The sequence below is a fragment of the Lissotriton helveticus genome, chromosome 5_1 (assembly GCF_964261635.1).
Source record: "Lissotriton helveticus chromosome 5_1, aLisHel1.1, whole genome shotgun sequence".
In the NCBI taxonomy this organism is placed as follows: domain Eukaryota; kingdom Metazoa; phylum Chordata; class Amphibia; order Caudata; family Salamandridae; genus Lissotriton; species Lissotriton helveticus.
In genome coordinates this window covers 2,037,190,269-2,037,207,163 of record NC_136065.1, presented here as the reverse complement: position 1 = coordinate 2,037,207,163, position 16,895 = coordinate 2,037,190,269, and the positions used below count along the sequence as shown (strand labels likewise).

The 16,895-nt window shown below is 46.1% G+C and overlaps 1 protein-coding gene across 1 annotated transcript in view; it reads right to left on the bottom strand.

Annotated features, from left to right (window-relative positions):
- LOC144756224 (complement C4-like) overlaps positions 1-16,895 on the bottom strand; it is a 1,111,910-nt gene that overhangs the window by 452,477 nt on the left and 642,538 nt on the right. Inside the window, exon 26 of the mRNA XM_078645841.1 lies at positions 16,513-16,672. Within this exon, the coding sequence (XP_078501967.1) occupies positions 16,513-16,672 (160 nt within the window). The remainder of the gene's footprint in view (positions 1-16,512; positions 16,673-16,895) is intronic.

Genomic DNA, 16,895 nt, shown 5'->3' with positions numbered 1-16,895 from the left:
GAGGGGTTGGGAAAAAAAGTGGGCAGAGAAATGATCTGATTTACATGAAAATCAGACACCACTTTAGGCAAAAAAGATGGATGCGTCCGTAGCACCACCCTATTTAAATGGAACACCGTATAGGGCTCCGATGCACAGAGGGCTTGAATCTCGCTCACTCTGCGAGCCGACGTGATAGCCACCAAAAAAGCCGCTTTCCATGAAAGATGTTGTAAAGTGGCTTTGTGAATGGGTTCAAAGGGAGGACCCATTAATTTTGATAGCACCAAGTTCAACTCCCAGGGTGGAGAAGGAGGACGCACTGGAGGGTATACTTTTTTCAACCCTTGCAGGAAGTCCTTGACAGATGCTAGCTGGAAAAAAGAGGTTTGAGCAGGTGACCGCCTATAAGCCGTTATGGCCGCTAGGTGCACCTTGATGGAATTAAACTTCAAACCTGCTTTAGCTAAATACAACAAATAAGGAAGAACTGCTTCTTCTTGACATTTGATAGGATCATGACTATTCTGTATACACCACATATAAAATCTCTTCCACTTGCATGCATACGAATGTCTGGTGGAAGGACGCCTTGCCTCTTTCAGAATGAACATGCAGTCCTCTGGCAACCCTAGATGGCCGTATTGGATGACCTCAGGAGCCATGCTGCCAAGCTCAGCGACGGAAGGTTGAGATGGAAGATCCTCCCGTCCATCTTGGACAACAGGTCCGGCCTGCATGGCAGCCTCTTGTGAGGTGTCACTGACAGATGAAGCAGGTCCGTGTACCACCATTGCCTCGGCCAATCGGGAGCAATCAGAATCATCGTTGTGCATGAGTGTGTTAGCTTGCTCACCACCTTCGGAATCAACGGGAGAGGTGGAAAGGGGTACACAAATTCCCTTGACCAGTCGATCAAAAGAGCATTCCCTCTCGAGCCTGGCCGGTGGAATCTGGAGGCGAAGCTTCGGCATTTGGCGAACAAGTCTATGGAGGGACGACCCCAGGATTGAAAAAGTTCCTCCACCACTTCGTCGTGAAGAACCCAGTCTTCTTTGGCGTCTGCCCTCACGTTTTGTTCTCCTGGGAGGTGAACCGCCGTGACAGATAGCTCTCGAGCTAGAAGCTAATGCCAGATCCTCTGCGCTTCCAAAGACAACGTCCGAGAGCGCGTCCCCCCCTGCTTGTTCAAGTAGTGCATCGTGGTGGTGTTGTCCGTCTGTACTAGCACCGATGACTCTTGGATCGAGGGGAGGAACGCTTTGAGAGCCAGGTGTACTGCTCTCAGCTCCAGCATGTTGATATGGTAAGTGCTTTCCTTGTGTGACCACTGACCTTGAACCTGCAAGGGACCCATGTGCGCCCCCCAGCTCAGAAGGGAGGCGTCCGTGATCAGCGTTTGTGTGGGAGGAGGTTGACGGAACAGGATTCCCACCTGCATATTCTGAGCTTTTGCCCACCACGGAATAGACGCTCGAGCTGCGTCTGAGATAGTGATGTGGTCGTCCCAGCGAGCCGATTGCTGATCCCACTTGTCCTCTACATCCTGTTGAAGAGGACGCATGCGGAGTCTGGCATTCGGAACCAGGAAGATGCAAGACGCCATCGACCCTAGCAGGGAGGCAATCCTGCGTCCCTTCTGAGTATTGCTGCGAAGAATCAGCTGACATTTCTGGGCGATTGATGATTGTCTCTCCTCCGAAGGAAACACTTTTCCTGTTTCGGAGTCTAGCAGAGCACCAAGGAAGTGAATCCTCTGGGTGGGCTGAATGACTGACTTTCCGAAGTTGACATGTAGCCCTAGTCTTTGGCAGAGCTGTATGCAAGTCTGGCCCTGATTCCTTACATTGACTGGGGAAGGACCTTTCACCAGCCAATCGTCCAAGTATGGATACACGAAGACCCCTCTGCGACGTAGTGCAGCTGCGACCACCGCCACGCACTTCGTGAACACCCGAGGAGCCGACTTTAATCCAAACGGCAGGACTTTGAACTGAAAGTGAGAGGTCCCCACCCTGAACCGAAGAAATCTTCTGTGACTGGGATGTATTGGGACATGGAAATAAGCATCTTGAAGGTCCAGCGAACACATCCAATCTCCCTTCCTGAGATGTGGATATATTTGGTGAAGCGCCAACATGCGGAATCTTTCCTTTTTGACATGCAGATTTAGCGTTCGCAAGTCCAGGATGGGCCTGTATTCTGCCTTCTGTCCTTTTTTCTTGACCAGAAAATAACGGGAGTACACCCCTTTTCCCCTTTGGGAGACCGGAACTCTCTCGATAGCTGACTTTTCGAGCAGAGTGGTGACTTCTTTTTGCAGCAGGTGAAGCTGATGATTTGATGTAGACATTGGGGGAACTGGTGAAGGCTGACGACTGAAACGAAGACAGTACCCATTCTGAAGCGTAGACAACACCCATCTGTCTTTTGTGATGCTTTGCCACTCTTTCAAATGCTTTGACAGGCTTCCCCCCACTGGAGTGGTCCACGGCGCTGGGTAAGAAACGACTCATTGCTTGGCTTGAACCTTGCCGGTGTTGTTGTTGCCTTGGCGCAGATTATTTCCTTTGTAATTGCGCTTGCCTTTATACTGGGACTTTTGCTGCCCCTGCTGATCTGGGCTCTTCTGCCAGTTCGGGGTTTGAACCCGCTGTTTCGTAGAGCCCTTGTTGAAGGAGCGAAATTTCTTCTTGAACTCTTTCTTTTTCTCAAGACCCACCGCCTTGAGAGTTTCCAGCTCTGCCTTCATGCGCTGCATTTCCTCGTCTGCACTTGTGCCAAATAATGAAGCACCTGAGAAAGGTAAGTTCAATATACGCGCTTGGGCTTCTGGTTTTAAAGCTGTTAGGCGCAACCATGATGACCTTCTTGCTGTTACCCCATGAGCATACCCATGAGCTGCTAGGGTAGCTCCATCCGCTGCGGCACTTATCACCTGGTTGGAGACTTGACTACCTTCCAGGAGGATTTCCTCAAAGTCCTTACGGTCTTCTGTTGGGAGTTTCTCCACAAAACGTTGCAGAGAATCCCACAGGGAGCGGTCATAACGCCCCAGGAGGGCTTCCGCATTGGCAACCTTGAGAAAAGACGCCGATGTATTGCAGACCCGCCTTCCCCACGAGTCTTGCATCTTACTGTCCTTATCCGGAGGAACAGTGGAGGATGAGGCAACTGCATTGGACTTCCTCGCCGCCGCAATAATCACTGAGTCCGGGGGAGGATCAGCTCTGAGGAATAGCGGATCGTCCTCTGGAGATTTGTACTTCTTAAGAATCCTTGCCGGAGCCGCCTTGACCGTCGCTGGGGTCAAGAAGACGTCCATAACTGGCTCAATAATCCCCGGCACCAAAGGCAGAAGAGGTTTGGGTGCAGACCTATGTTGCAGTGTTCCAAATATTATAGAGGTCTTAATCTGCGGAGCTTTTAGGGCAACTCCCAGCTTAAGAGCTCCCCTACCCAGTACGTCCTGAAAAGTGAAGATATCATTGATTGGAGATACCCTCTTTGAAGGAGAGTCTGTCAGGGTAGGAGAGTAGTCTCTGTGAGAGCGGGTCGAGGAAGAAGTAGAGGGAGTTCTTCGGCCTCTCCTTGTGCTTCTTGAGCGTGAACGACGCCTGTCTGTTCGCACTCTGGAGCGCGATCGTTCCCTTTGACGAACTGGGGAGCGCGATCTTTCCCTCTGGCGAACTGGAGAGCGTGATCTTTCCCTCTGGTGTGATCTTTCTCTCTGGCGAATTGGGGAACGTGATCTTTCCCTCTGGCGTACTGGAGAGCGTGATCTTTCTCTCTGGCAAACTGGGGAACGTGATCTTTCTTCCTGGCGAACTGGAGAGAGTGATCTTTCTCTCTGCCTCACCGGAGAGCGCGACCGCTCTCTAGGCATAGAGAACGGTTGCTGCGACCGATCCGCTGTCTCCTTGTCCGGAGCCCAGTGATGCAGTGGTTTGTACCATCTCGGTGAAAGCTTGACAGTAGGTGATGGAGGCGTTGCATCCTTTTGCGAATGCCGGGATGCCTCGCTGCCCGACTGATAAATAATCACATCCGGGCCAGAGTCCGAACCTGAGCTAGCCGCAGACTTGGAGCGACCACGAGAGTCTCTCTGTTCCGGAGACCTCTTCCGCTTGGCAGCGTGACTGTCACTCACTTGCGAGCCCTGGTCATCCTCCGCAGCTGAGGCAGACCCAGACGACCTTATAGACTGCTGTGCCACTGTCTGAGGTTGGATTACTGGAGTTCCCTGCCTCGACGTCGATCTCCGAGGAGGTGAAGTCCGCACCGGCTTCTCCAACGTCGAACTTTGTCCAACTTTCGACGGCGAGTTCCCTGCCGACGTTTGTGAATGCCTCGACGTCGAGCGTCGATGGTGAGACGTCGACGGAGGAAGCTTCGACGTCGAACTACCCTGGCCCTTCGACGACGATGCCTCGACGTCGAATGCCGATGGGTCGGTAACGGAGAATCCCTCAACGTCGAACGCCAATGACCTGGCGACGACGAAGGATGTTTCGAGGTCGATCTCTTCCTCGACTTCGAAGGCCGATGACCTGACGACGGGTGATGCTTCGACGTTGATCGCCGATGACCTGGCGACGACGGAGGATGCTTCGACGTCGAGCGTCTATAACCAGACGGCGACGGTGGCTGCCTCGACGCCGAGCGTCCATGACTAGGCGACGGCGGAGGCTTCGACGTCGAAAACTCTACCTGAGCCTTCGACGACGGAAGTCTCGACGTTGAGCCGCCCTGCTTCAACAGAGACCTCGACGTTGCACTCGACGCTGCGCATCGCCCGGTTGACGGCAGCGGAGTCTTGACTTTCGACGCTAAAGACTTCACCTTCTTCGTCGTTGGCGACCTCGACGCCGATCCCGACGCCGAAGGAGAGCAGGTCGGACCTTTCTTCGACGTCGACCGCTTCATAAGTCTCTTTGGAGACCTACCTCTCTCAGAAAGTCCATAAATCCTGCTTCTTTCTCTGTCCTTGAGAGTTCTTGATGACAAGGACTGGCAGTGGACACAAGATGCTACCTCATGAGAGTCAGGTAGACAGCGAATACACACAGGATGTGTATCAGACCAAGCCTTCTTATGCCCACAGGCAGAGCAGGTGTCAAAAAGAGACTTAGGCATTTCTGACAAAAAATCAACCTTTTTTGAGCCCAAAAAAGGTATAACTATCTCTCTAAGGTAAAAAAACGTCGAGTGGGATCAAAAATTTTAAGAAAACACCAAGTAATTCTGACAGAAAGTCAAAAAAAGGTGAGAGCTGTTAACCAGGGTCCTGACAGAAGGAGCCGGAAAGAACAACTGACCTAACTGTCACCCCTGAGGCATGATGGGAAGCCTGGATTCATGGCTGCCTTAAAGGCACAGTGCCAGTTTTTTGGTTGAAAATGCTTTCATTTTCTATGTTATTGCTTTTCAATGCAGCCTGAGACTAACAATGTCTTTTTATGAGCAATTTTCAGGAGTTATGAGTGGTTTTACTCATTAAAACACAAAATTCAAAGTATATTTGATTTAATGTGGTATTTGTTTCCTTTATAATTGCAGTACATGTACAAGGTTTTACATTGTGTTAGCCTCTTTTTTGGGGCTGCATTGGTATGAGAAAAATGATATATGTACATACATATATGTAGAGTTAGATATATGTTTTTTACATATATATTTTTATATTGTTTCCGGGGTCCCGCACATGGGCGGGAATATTCAGTGCTTATGACTATTGATGAGGATCCCCTGGAAGAGAATCAAAGGTTCCAATCAAGCCACAGCCCCGGAGACACAGATCGTCTGGGCGTCTCCCTATTTTAGCCAAGAGGGGAGCAGACATGTAAGCCCTGTGCAAGACCTTCAGCTGGAACAGTCGGAAGCGATGATTAATCGCCGCCTCCTTGGGAGACATCAAAGCTACCTGCCACTCCTCATCCTCCAAGTGTCCCACTTCTACTTGCCATTTGTCACACAGAGTTTGGAAGGTATCGGGGAGAATATTGCACAATTTACGATAGGTGTAGGATATGGCCTTCGACGGAAGGGGTTCCGAGAGTAGTCTGTCCTCCAAGGGTGAGGCGTCTGGGAGGGAGGAGAGGTCAGGTATAGTAGTGAGGATTGCGTGTTTAATTTGGAGATAACGAAAACTTTCTGTCTGTGCAAGTGTGTATTTGTCCTGCAGTTCTGTAAAAGTCAACAGCTTCCCTTTGTGTACCAGATCACCCAGAGTAGAAATCCCTATAGTGTCCCACCTAATTGGAAGCAAAGGGAGCCGAGTCGCTGCGATGTCCACAGCGGTGAGGCCTTGGTAAGTTTAGTAGACCAACCCAGAGTTTTATTGGCCTGATGCCATATGGCCACTGTCTGTGCCATGGGTCCTATATATCTCTTGCGGGTCGGTTTGCTGTAGAGGGCCCCCAAGTAACCCTCCCGTCCTGTTTGATACCGTTCTAAGTGGAAGGCTGGATTCAGAGGTGAGCCATGGACCCAATGGTTAGTGGCCACTAGTTGTGATGCCCAATAGTAGAGGCGTATGTTGGGTAAGGCGATGCCCCCATCGTACCACCCCTTGGTGAGTTTGTGGAGGGCTATGCGGGCTGCACCTCCGTTCCACAGCAGGATCCGTAAATCCCCCTCTATTGCGTTAAAGTAGGAGTCAGCAACCGGGAAAGGACAGTTCTGGAGAGCGTATAGGAACCTCGGGAGCGCTAGCATTTTAAATAAAGCTGCCCTGCCTTGGAGGGAGAGTGGTAATGTGCGCAAGTGGGAGACATCGCTGTGCAGGCTGCTCAGAGTGTTTTGGCCTTCTTTTTGCCCTAGGAGGGGCAAGAATCAAAAAGAGAAGGCATGCTCTGACAGAAAAAGTGAATTTTGTGCCAGAAAAAAAGGTAACTCCTTACTTCAACAGACATAAAATGTCAAATGAACCGAAGTTAGTAGCAATTAGATGGACCTTTTCTGACAAAAAGCCCAAAAAAGTGAAGGGGCCGGAAAGAACAACTGACCTAACTGTCACCCCTGAGTCATGGTCGGAAGCTGGGGGTTATGGCTGCCTTAAAGGCATGGTGCCAGTTTATGCTTGCAATTGCTTTAATTTTCTATGCTGTTGAGTTTTCAATGCAGCCTATAGGCTAACAATGCCTGCTGTTTTGCAGGACAACTTTCTTCTGTCCATTAAAGAGAGTTCAAGTGTCTTCTTAGCCTTCTGTGTTCGTTTTTCTCCAATCTATAGTTGCTAAAGCAGATTTCCTTGAGAATTGGTGAGCCTTGGTTTTTTCTTGGAGGCTGCACTGGTTTGTGAAAAAATATTATATATATATATATATATATATATATATATAACCTTTGAAATGTAATAAAAAAACCATAGGTTTCACAATCGTTATAGTTAGGAATTAGCATTTAAAAAACCTTTGAAATTCACTGAAAAAACCATAGGTTTCACACCAGTTATAGTTAGCTGAACATTTTACTCATACAAAACCATTGAAATTCCCACGTTATAGTTAGTTGGACTCACTATAACTCGCGCGCCCGCAATCCACTGCTGATGATGTCACATATTACATCATTCATGACATGGTGAGTGACATCACTGATGACATCTCAAATGACATCACTGATGACATCACTGATGACATCATCCAGTGAATGTGTGTTCCTGTAAAGTTAAAAAGTGTTTAACATATTGTAGAATGAGTGTATGTATGAGTGTCTGGATAATGGATTTAGTAGGTGCGTGACTGACTGTATGAGTGGGAGATTAAATGTGTCTTACTGAATGCATGGGTTAGTGACTAAACTGTTAGAATGTGTGCATCATTATGTCTGTTGTTGTGTAAGCTGCTGCATGAATTGATTGGTAGCTATATGAGTGGCTATATGGGTTATTAATTGGTAACCCAAGTATTTGTATGTGAGGGCTAGTGTGTGTGGAGGTGGCTGGGAAGTGTGTGACTCTGTGCATAGATGTGTGAGCAGTTGATTCAGTTGGTGTATGGGTTCAAGAGTGTATGTGGAAACAGCTGTATAGGCGGTTTACTGTGTGCATGGGTGTGTTGGTGAGTGAATGGATATCTCAGTGCTACATGACCAAGTAAGTACATATGTAAAACACAGTGCATGTGAGAGTTGGCATATATAAATGACTATATATGACAGCCTGTGATTGCATAAGTGAATGTATCTATCAATGTGCACTTGTATCAGTGATTGTAAAAGAGAGTAAGTATGTGTTAGTCTATGTTTAAATAAGTAAGGTTTTGTTTGTATAACTGTATAGATGAGGAAATGGGAGTGTGATTGATTCTTTACATGACTGACTAGGTTTGTGAGTAACTCCATGGATGAGTGGCAGTGTGTGAGTCTCTGTATAGGTGTATGAGTGCATTTGATAGTGTTGTATTGATGAGTGACTGTATGTATGAGATTGTATGGGTGAATGAGTGGACGTATGTGTAGACCTAGAAATCAGTGAGTGCGTATGTGGTAACTGGTATAGGTGTGTCAATGGTTTCAGGAATGGTAGTTTGTATTTAACACTGCGTGTATCAAAGGTTAGATTAGATTGTGAGGAGGTGTATTGTATTATCACATGGATGATGTCATCAGTGATGTCATTTGAGATGTCATCAGTGATGTCATTTGAGATGTCATCAGTGATGTCATCAGTGATGTCACTGATCATGTCATGAATGATGTAATATGTGACATCATCAGCAGTGGATTGCGGGCGAGCGAGTTATAGTGAGTCCAACTAACTATAACGTGGGAATTTCAATGGTTTTGTATGAGTAAAATGTTCAGCTAACTATAACTGGTGTGAAACCTATGTTTTTTTTCAGTGAATTTCAAAGGTTTTTTAAATGCTAATTCCTAACTATGATGATGGTGAAACCTATGGTTTTTTCAGTGAATTTCAAAGGTTTTTTAAATGCTAATTCCTAACTATAACGTTTGTGAAACCTATGGTTTTTTCAGTGAATTTCATAGTTTTTTTAAAAGTTAATTCCTTTGTATATCGACTTTGTTACCTACGATTTTTTTTATTAGCTGTTTTTCATAACTATTAATTATAATTATTTTTAGTTTTTTTAAATTATTTGTTCACTGTATTTTTCTTTTTTTTTTAATCATTTTCTCCTGGTGCGCTCAGAGTGCGCGCACCGGTAAGCTTACCCGTATCATTTTGACTTGAAGCGCTCAGGGTGCGCGCACCGGTAAGCTCTCCCAAGAGCGCAGCGAGAGCGCTATTTCTGCGTTCGTAAAAAAAAATATGTATGAAAACTAAATAATAATGCAACACATTCAGTACCTTGCTTATAAAAGTAGTATTTTTGATTTTCCGAATGAAAATGATTTAGCATTTCCGTAAAGCTACCAAAACGTCATTCAGGCGCGCCGCGTAAGCTCCTACATTCGCGCCGCGTAAGCGCCCCCGGAAGCGCTCCGGTGCGCGCAGCGTAAGCACGTCAAGTCATGTGACCTTAAAATAACACTTTTCATTGGTTGCTAACAGTTTTTTTTTACAAAGAATGAAATCCCCACCCATTTCCTTCACTTCTTCTTTCACTTTTGTTACTGCAAGACCTGTCTTTTTCCTGCTTAATCTTTTTGGGATTATCATGGCTGCTAGACCCACCAGTAGCAGTGAGGACTCAGATGGGTTCCTAGAGGAAGAGGCTCCTCAGCCTAGAGTAATGGAGCATTTCATATGGAAAAAAATGTCAATACCTGTAGACCAAAAAAAAAGTAAATGCTCCAAAGGTGGAGTGCCGAATTTGTCACACTGTCCTGTCACGGGGTGACCCTACCAGAAAATACTCATTCGGAAATTCGACCATGATTCAGCACGTCCAGAGGAGGCACCCCCAGAACTATGCCCGGGAGAGTGTCAGGGCTCAGGCACGAGAGGCTCCAAGGGATGGTGCTTCTACTTCAACTGGATGAGCAACTGTATCGGTGAGGTGGCGACCAGAACAGCTGATCCCAAATATTCAGCCTGTATTTAATGAAGCCACAATCAAATGCAAACATTGTGATCAACTACTTTGTTATGGGAAACAAAGTGTTATGAACATTGTTCGATCAATAGAGAACAACCACTGCCGTCCCTATCCCTAATTTAGATTTTTTTTTTTTGCTCCTGTTGAGCAGTTTGCCATTCCCTGTTTTTGTTGAAAAAAACGAAAAAAAGAAGAAAAAAAAAAAAGGTTAGAACTACCTCCAATTCTCAAAAAAGAGCTGTATTCTTAAAAAAAAGAAAAAAAAAACTGAAGTGGAGTGCAGTGAGAGAGGAGAGGAAAAAGAGTGAGAAAGCAAAGGGACGAGAGGGGAAGGGAAGTGAAGTAGGGGGACTGATAGAAGGTGAGTGTGGGGAAGGAGAGAGAGGAGAAGAAGAGTGAACATGGGGAATGAGGATAAGTGAAGAAAATGTAGTAAAGGAACGGGGGGTGGAAGGGTAAGAAAAGAGCAGTGATGTTTAGGAAAGAGTGGAGATATAGACTGGATAAAGACAAGTGAGTGTGAGACAAGGTGAGTAAGGGAGCGAAGAGACAGAGAAAGTGAAAGAAAAAGTGAGAGTAGAAGACTGAAGGCCTCATTTATGAGGCCATGCGTCACTTTTATGCCGCCGGTGCGTCACTTTTTGTGACGCACCAGTGGTGTAAAAAATGCACCTTGTTGAGTCATATTTACAAAGTGACGCATCTAGGTAGATGCGTCACTTTGTAAACCCCTGCGCCACATTATACCTGCGCCAGGTGTAATGTATGCAAAGGGGGCATATTGACGCAAGGAAGGGTCGTAGAAGTGACGCAGTGAAATCTATGAGATTTCACTGCGTCACTTTTAGGACGCCGTTGCGTCAAAATCTTGCGCCTGCCTCACAGCAGGCGTAAGACTGACGCAGGCCCTTTCACATGGGGCTGGCCCCATGTGAAAGGATGCATTGCTGGAGTTGCGTCACTTTTGTGACACACTCCAGCAATGCATCACTTTTGCGCTTACAGATACGTCATAAATACTGACGTATCTGTAACTCCTTGCGACATAATGCGTCATACATTAAATATGACACATCAGGAATGTCGCAAGGAGAGCGCACTGAGAAGTGATGCATCGCTGCTTTCACGCAGCGATGCGTCATTTCTCATAAATGAGGCCCTGAGTGAGAGAGGAAAGAAACATAAGTGAGGGAGTATGGCTGTGTTATAGGGAGTGAGTGAGTGAGTGTGATCGAAGAGGAGTGACGTTTTTACTATAATTTTTTACACTTTTTCCCTGTGGTGCGCTCAGGGTGCGCGTACCGGAGCGCGCACCTGGTAACGCACCCAGCGCTTACCCCGCGAAAAAAAAAAAAGTTTTGCCCTTCAGGGTCCTTCTAGACCCCCCTCAGAAAACCTAGGGGGTCAGGGGGTGTCTACTCTGCCCCCTTTTAATTATTTCCCCCTTTCTTTTTCAGCTCTTGTGTCTCGATTCTACCGAGACACAAGATGGCGGACTATCCGGACTGTTTAGAATGTTGACAGACACCTGACAGCCAATCAGCTTTCCGCTCGCGCACTCCTGTAGCGCGCCGGGTGCGCTCCCCAGTACGCGCACCTGTGAGCGCTCTGAGAGCGCCTATAGATATATATGTGTTTTTGAAGTTAATTTTCATAAAAACCACTAGAGCAATTTTCACCAAATATAGCAAAGGCACATCTGCGTACCAGTCCCTACAATTTTGCCAAGTTTAGCGTAATTCCGTTCAGCGGTTCGGGCTGTAGACTTGTCAGACCGTCCTATGAAAATTAACATGGGGAAAACACGTTTTGGGACCCCCCTTTTTTCTCAGCCCCCACTCACAAATCCCCGCGAAACTTCCAAGGAAGGAGCGGAGCGGAGCTGGACAAAATTTTGGAAAATTACACGCAAATTCCTCAACCGGCGCCAGAGTTATTCCCAATAGAATGTTGCGGATTTCCTATGGTAGCCAATCCTAACTATAACTACCTACTGGCGACCGCCAGTAGGTAAAATATATATATATATATATATATATATATATATATATATATATATATATTTTGAGCTGTCCATTTATGTTTTCATATATCATTTTTTACATGTTCCGGGGTCCACGCGCACGGGTGGAAATATTCAGTGCATATGGCTTTGATGAGGTTCCTCTTGAAGAGAACCCCTGTGCAAAGCCAAAAACACCCTTTTTAATACATATAAGTCAGCCCAGGGTAGGCCCTAAACAAGGCAATTTATTTACATGTCCTGGTACTGAAAACCTCACAAATTAATTTTTCACTACTGTGAGGCCTACCTCTCCCATAGAATAACATTGTGTTACGTTATTACATTTAATAAATGATAACTTGTTGCTTGAGAGTAAGTGAAAATATCATGTGTGGTGTCTAAGAAATTGATATTTAAAATCCTCTTTAATTGTAAAATCGGATTTTAAGTGCTTCATTCTGAAAGACACGTCGTTTGAAATTACCACAGAAGGTACACCACAGGACGAAATCGATGTGTTTCACTTCATAAGACATGCCGGTCTGCCAAAGGCTAGGAATGATTCAAGTATATTCGAAGACTGCAGTTTACGGACTACCATAAAGAGCAGAAACCTGCTTCAACATGTACGGAATAGTCACACTTTCGAAGAAACCGCTATGAGCAGAACTCACTGCGTGCTCCAGTAGTGTACAATAAGGAGAAAGCACTGACCAAGTCCTGGTCCTGAGGAGAACCCCAGGAATTGCGAAAGGGTTCGAAACGCATTGACCAAGCTGGTTGGGGGAAGATATTACCCGAACAGACTAGCAGCAGTCAGGAAACACAGCAAATTGCCTCTTCTTGCACTACAGAATCCCAACTAGCTTACACTGGCAATGTGTATAACATTGATAGAATTTTAAATGTGAATTCCGCCATGTACTTTGTTCTTAGATTGAAGGACTGGTCTATTTCACAATTATTTCGCATTTTCATTTAAATGTTATTTTTTACGTATGTTTAATTATCACTGTGAAATGTATATATGCAAAAAAGAGAAAAAGTTGCCCTTCTAAAAGAGAAAAAGTTGCCCTTCTAAGAAAGACATGCTATGAATTTTCAAAATCGTTTTCAAACTAAAAAATTAGTGTGAAATAAATGGCCAAGGCCCTATAATTGCAAATGTGGTTCTTATAGCGAAATATATTAATATGACTAGAGGACCTAGACACTGACATTGTTGATATTACCTAATAAGAAGCCTAGTCTAGGTGCTAGTAACAGACCCAACCCCCCATCTTTACAACTTCTAAAAAGTTGGCATTTTTTGTTACCATTTTGTGTCTGCCCCCCGTTTCCTTGATCTCATGACTGAGTAGGTGTAGTTGGTCTTTGTATATTCCTCTCAGACAGCCAAACAATAGAGGGACTAAGTGTTGGCAGTATGGGACTTCTTAGCAGGACAGGGATAGAGCTGAGCAGAGACCCACTTGAACTTCAAAGACCCTGCCTCAGCACACACACAAAGAACTTTGCAGTAGCCTTTTGTGACTTTCGACCCAGTAGAGCTTGGGCAGTTAGGCAGGAAACTCCAGATATTTCAGTGGGGGAAAAACTTTCTAAGTTTCTTCCAATTCAAAGCTAGCACTTGGTATAACAAGAATTTGCAATGCAATCGGTCTCGCCTTTGGTACCTTATATGTATTTAGATATGTGGACATTAGCCTGGGTGCTGAAACATCTACAGTTCTTTAACATGGAGGGAAAGTAAGCACCAAACTGAGTGATACGCCAAGTATGGGAACACAGGGAAAAAAATATTGCTTTTCAGTGGGAAATGGTATAGCCCAAAGCTTTGTTTTTAATATGAAATCAGGGCCTTCGGTGGTCATATCACGGAAAATACAGGATTTGAAAAAAATATTATCTACATGTGCTCGTGGAAGACAATTTCTATGAACTGGAATCTAGAGAATACTAAAGTGATTCTGGTATTTTACTGCCCTCTACTGGTCGCTTTCTATCAAGAAAGTTAAATAGAGGCAGTTGCCAGAAAAATAAAAACAGAAAGTTCCTAAGCAGAAAGCAATTCTGGTGTTTTACTGACCTCTACTGGGCGTTTTCTAGCAATACAGTTAAATAGAGGCAGTTAACACACCTTCTATGCTCATGACGAGCTGAGCTCATCAGGAGGCACGGCGCTCCGGTGCTCATGACGAGCTCAGCTCGTCATGAGCCGTGGAACGCTCACACGCGGGGATAATTCCCCTGCTGTGCTGAGCGCTCCACGGGAACGGGTGCACCTGTGACGAGCTCAGCTCGTCATGAGCACAGGAGCGCCGTGCCTCATGACGAGCTGAGCTCGTCATGAGCATGCGGGCGCTGTGCGCGCCCCCCCCACCCCCTCAGCACAGTGGGGGAATTACCCCCCGCAGCGATGGGGAAACAAGCAGAAAGCAATTGTGGTATTTTACTGACCTCTAAACAGGGCCGGACTGGGAAACAAAACCGGCCCCGGCAAAGTGCTCGCCCCCCCCCGGTGGTTTGGGGGTGCGGCCGAGCTGTTTAGCAGGGCTGGTTTTGGCCGATTTTATTACAGAGGCCGATATTGCATCTATGCTGCAAAAGTGGCCCTGTAACAAAAACGGCCCCCAGGGGCCCAAAACCGGCCCGGGTGAAATGGCCCCCACCCTGGCGTCCCACGGGTGAAATGCCCCGTGCCCACTATGGCCAGTCTAGCCCACCTCTACTGGTCGTTTTCCATCAAGACAGTTAAATAGGGGCAGTTGAACAGAAAAAACGTCCCTTAGTGGAAGCAGACAAGTCCTAGGGCTGATCTCCAGAGCCCACAAAGTACAGACACATATAAGTATATACTAAAGTATATACAAGAGGCCTTGAATGCTGGACCTAGAAATAGGACCCTCAGACTCACTCTTCAGTTCACTTCTGGGCCTGCGGAAGGACTCTCAAAGGACTGCCCCGCTGTCCATGGCCTGCTGTGTACTTCGAAGGACTGACCTGCAGCAAAGGATTGCCCTTCTGCCTGAACCCTGACTTGTGCCCTCAGAGGACTGCTCAGCTGCTTGAGACCTGCCTTTCTGCTTGCACCCAGGATTACCACAGTGACTCCTAGGGCCAGTTTTCTGGCCTCCTGATCAGAGATTCGGACAGAGAAAAGGCTCCAACCATCTTGAACCTGCACCTGGAACAAGCCAGAGTCAGTACAGACCCCCCAAGTGATACACCTCCTGTCCTGGGCCCTTGGAAGTTGTGCTAAAGGTGCCAAGATACCCCAAATCGAAAACGTTGGACTTAAAAAGACTTTATATCAAAAAGTGGATTGAGAACCGAGAAGAGACTGAGACCAACCTGCTCGCTAATCTGCCCAAGGTGCAGCACCAGCTGCCCTAACTTTGCGGAAGCTCCTGCTAAGTTCTTCCCCACAGAAGTAAATCCTGTTCAGCGGCTCCTCTTTGGAAGGATATCTGGCCTCCTGAAGCCCTCATTGAATACAGCCTTGTCTCACTGGAGATTTTCGACTTCCAAACGTAAACATCTTCACTGCAACTTCGTCCAGCAGCTTCCCGGTGACAACACCTCCTTCTGGGACTCTGCCGGCTGCCTTGCCCCGCTAAACTTAAACTTTACCTTCTTAGACATTTTACTTTGAAATTTCTTCTAAGTCTAAAAGTAAGACTTCATTGCGGTCTGCCATAACTTTTGACTTTGCCATGGTGCGACTAGATGTCCGCAGCTGGCCCTTTGATCTTTTTGGCACTAGATTTTACTAAAAACATTTAGGGGCATCAGTGCCTGTACAGGAGCTTATAAACGTTTTGTTTTACAGCCAACTTTGAATGTTGTCTGAAGCATATTATTATTGGCTGGGTGATGCTGGTTCCAGCGGTTGCTGTACAGCTACATAATATTCTATGCATGGCTGAGGGCACCCATGGCCGAAGAATGCATTAGGTTATGTTTACCATCTCCCACTACAGCCTGCACTGTTTAGATACACTCAGGTCATAACAGCATGCCATGGATACAATTGATAATGTCATGGCATAGAGCATAGTAGAACTTTAGTAAATCTCTGTTCTTCATTATTTTATTGTCAATTGAATATCAGTGAGCTGGGTAGAAACAACAGCTAACAAAGAGCCAAGAAACACATCAGTCAAAATAAACAAATTAAATCAACTGAAATCAAGTGAGAGACTAGCACTGCACAGTCCTGTATTTTTTTATGTTTGATGTTTTTGTTCCATCTGTGGCCCATTGGCATCGAAACATAGATGGGCAGACATGTTGGTACAGCACATCTGCAGGTGGCAGGGACACTTTCTTCATTTCAAGGATGCTGGTTCCAAGCACTTGGGCCTTCTTTCATTGCATCGAGACACAGACAATCTTTAAACCTCCATCTTCCCAATATATTCCTAGGTTTGGAGAAGCAAGAACAGCAACACTCTCTCAAGTAGGAGTAGCTTATGTAGAGTAAATACATCATTTGGACCTTCTCTCCACACTGATTACCTGCATCTCCCTGTGCCAGACCGGTGCTGGATCCCTGAAGGCCCCGCTATTCTCCACCTGATGCTTCATCAGAAAGTCCACCGCTGTCAGGATGGTGTCATCGTTCACATTAATGTGATTGCGACAAATGGAGAGTATCTTAGCAATGAAGGCAGTAAGCCTGAAAGAAAGAACAACATGAATGTCATGACATCAGGGTACAGAGTACAACCACAATAGAACCACCACTATGTCTTCAGATTCTTTTAACATGACAAGAGATAAGGATGAGGTAAAAGGCAATTTTGTCAAATGAAATTAATGAAATAGTTGGTTATGTTATCTTGGTTGTCCCTTTGAGGGTGTGAACCGGAAAATAGATAATGCTCAAACTGATGGGTATT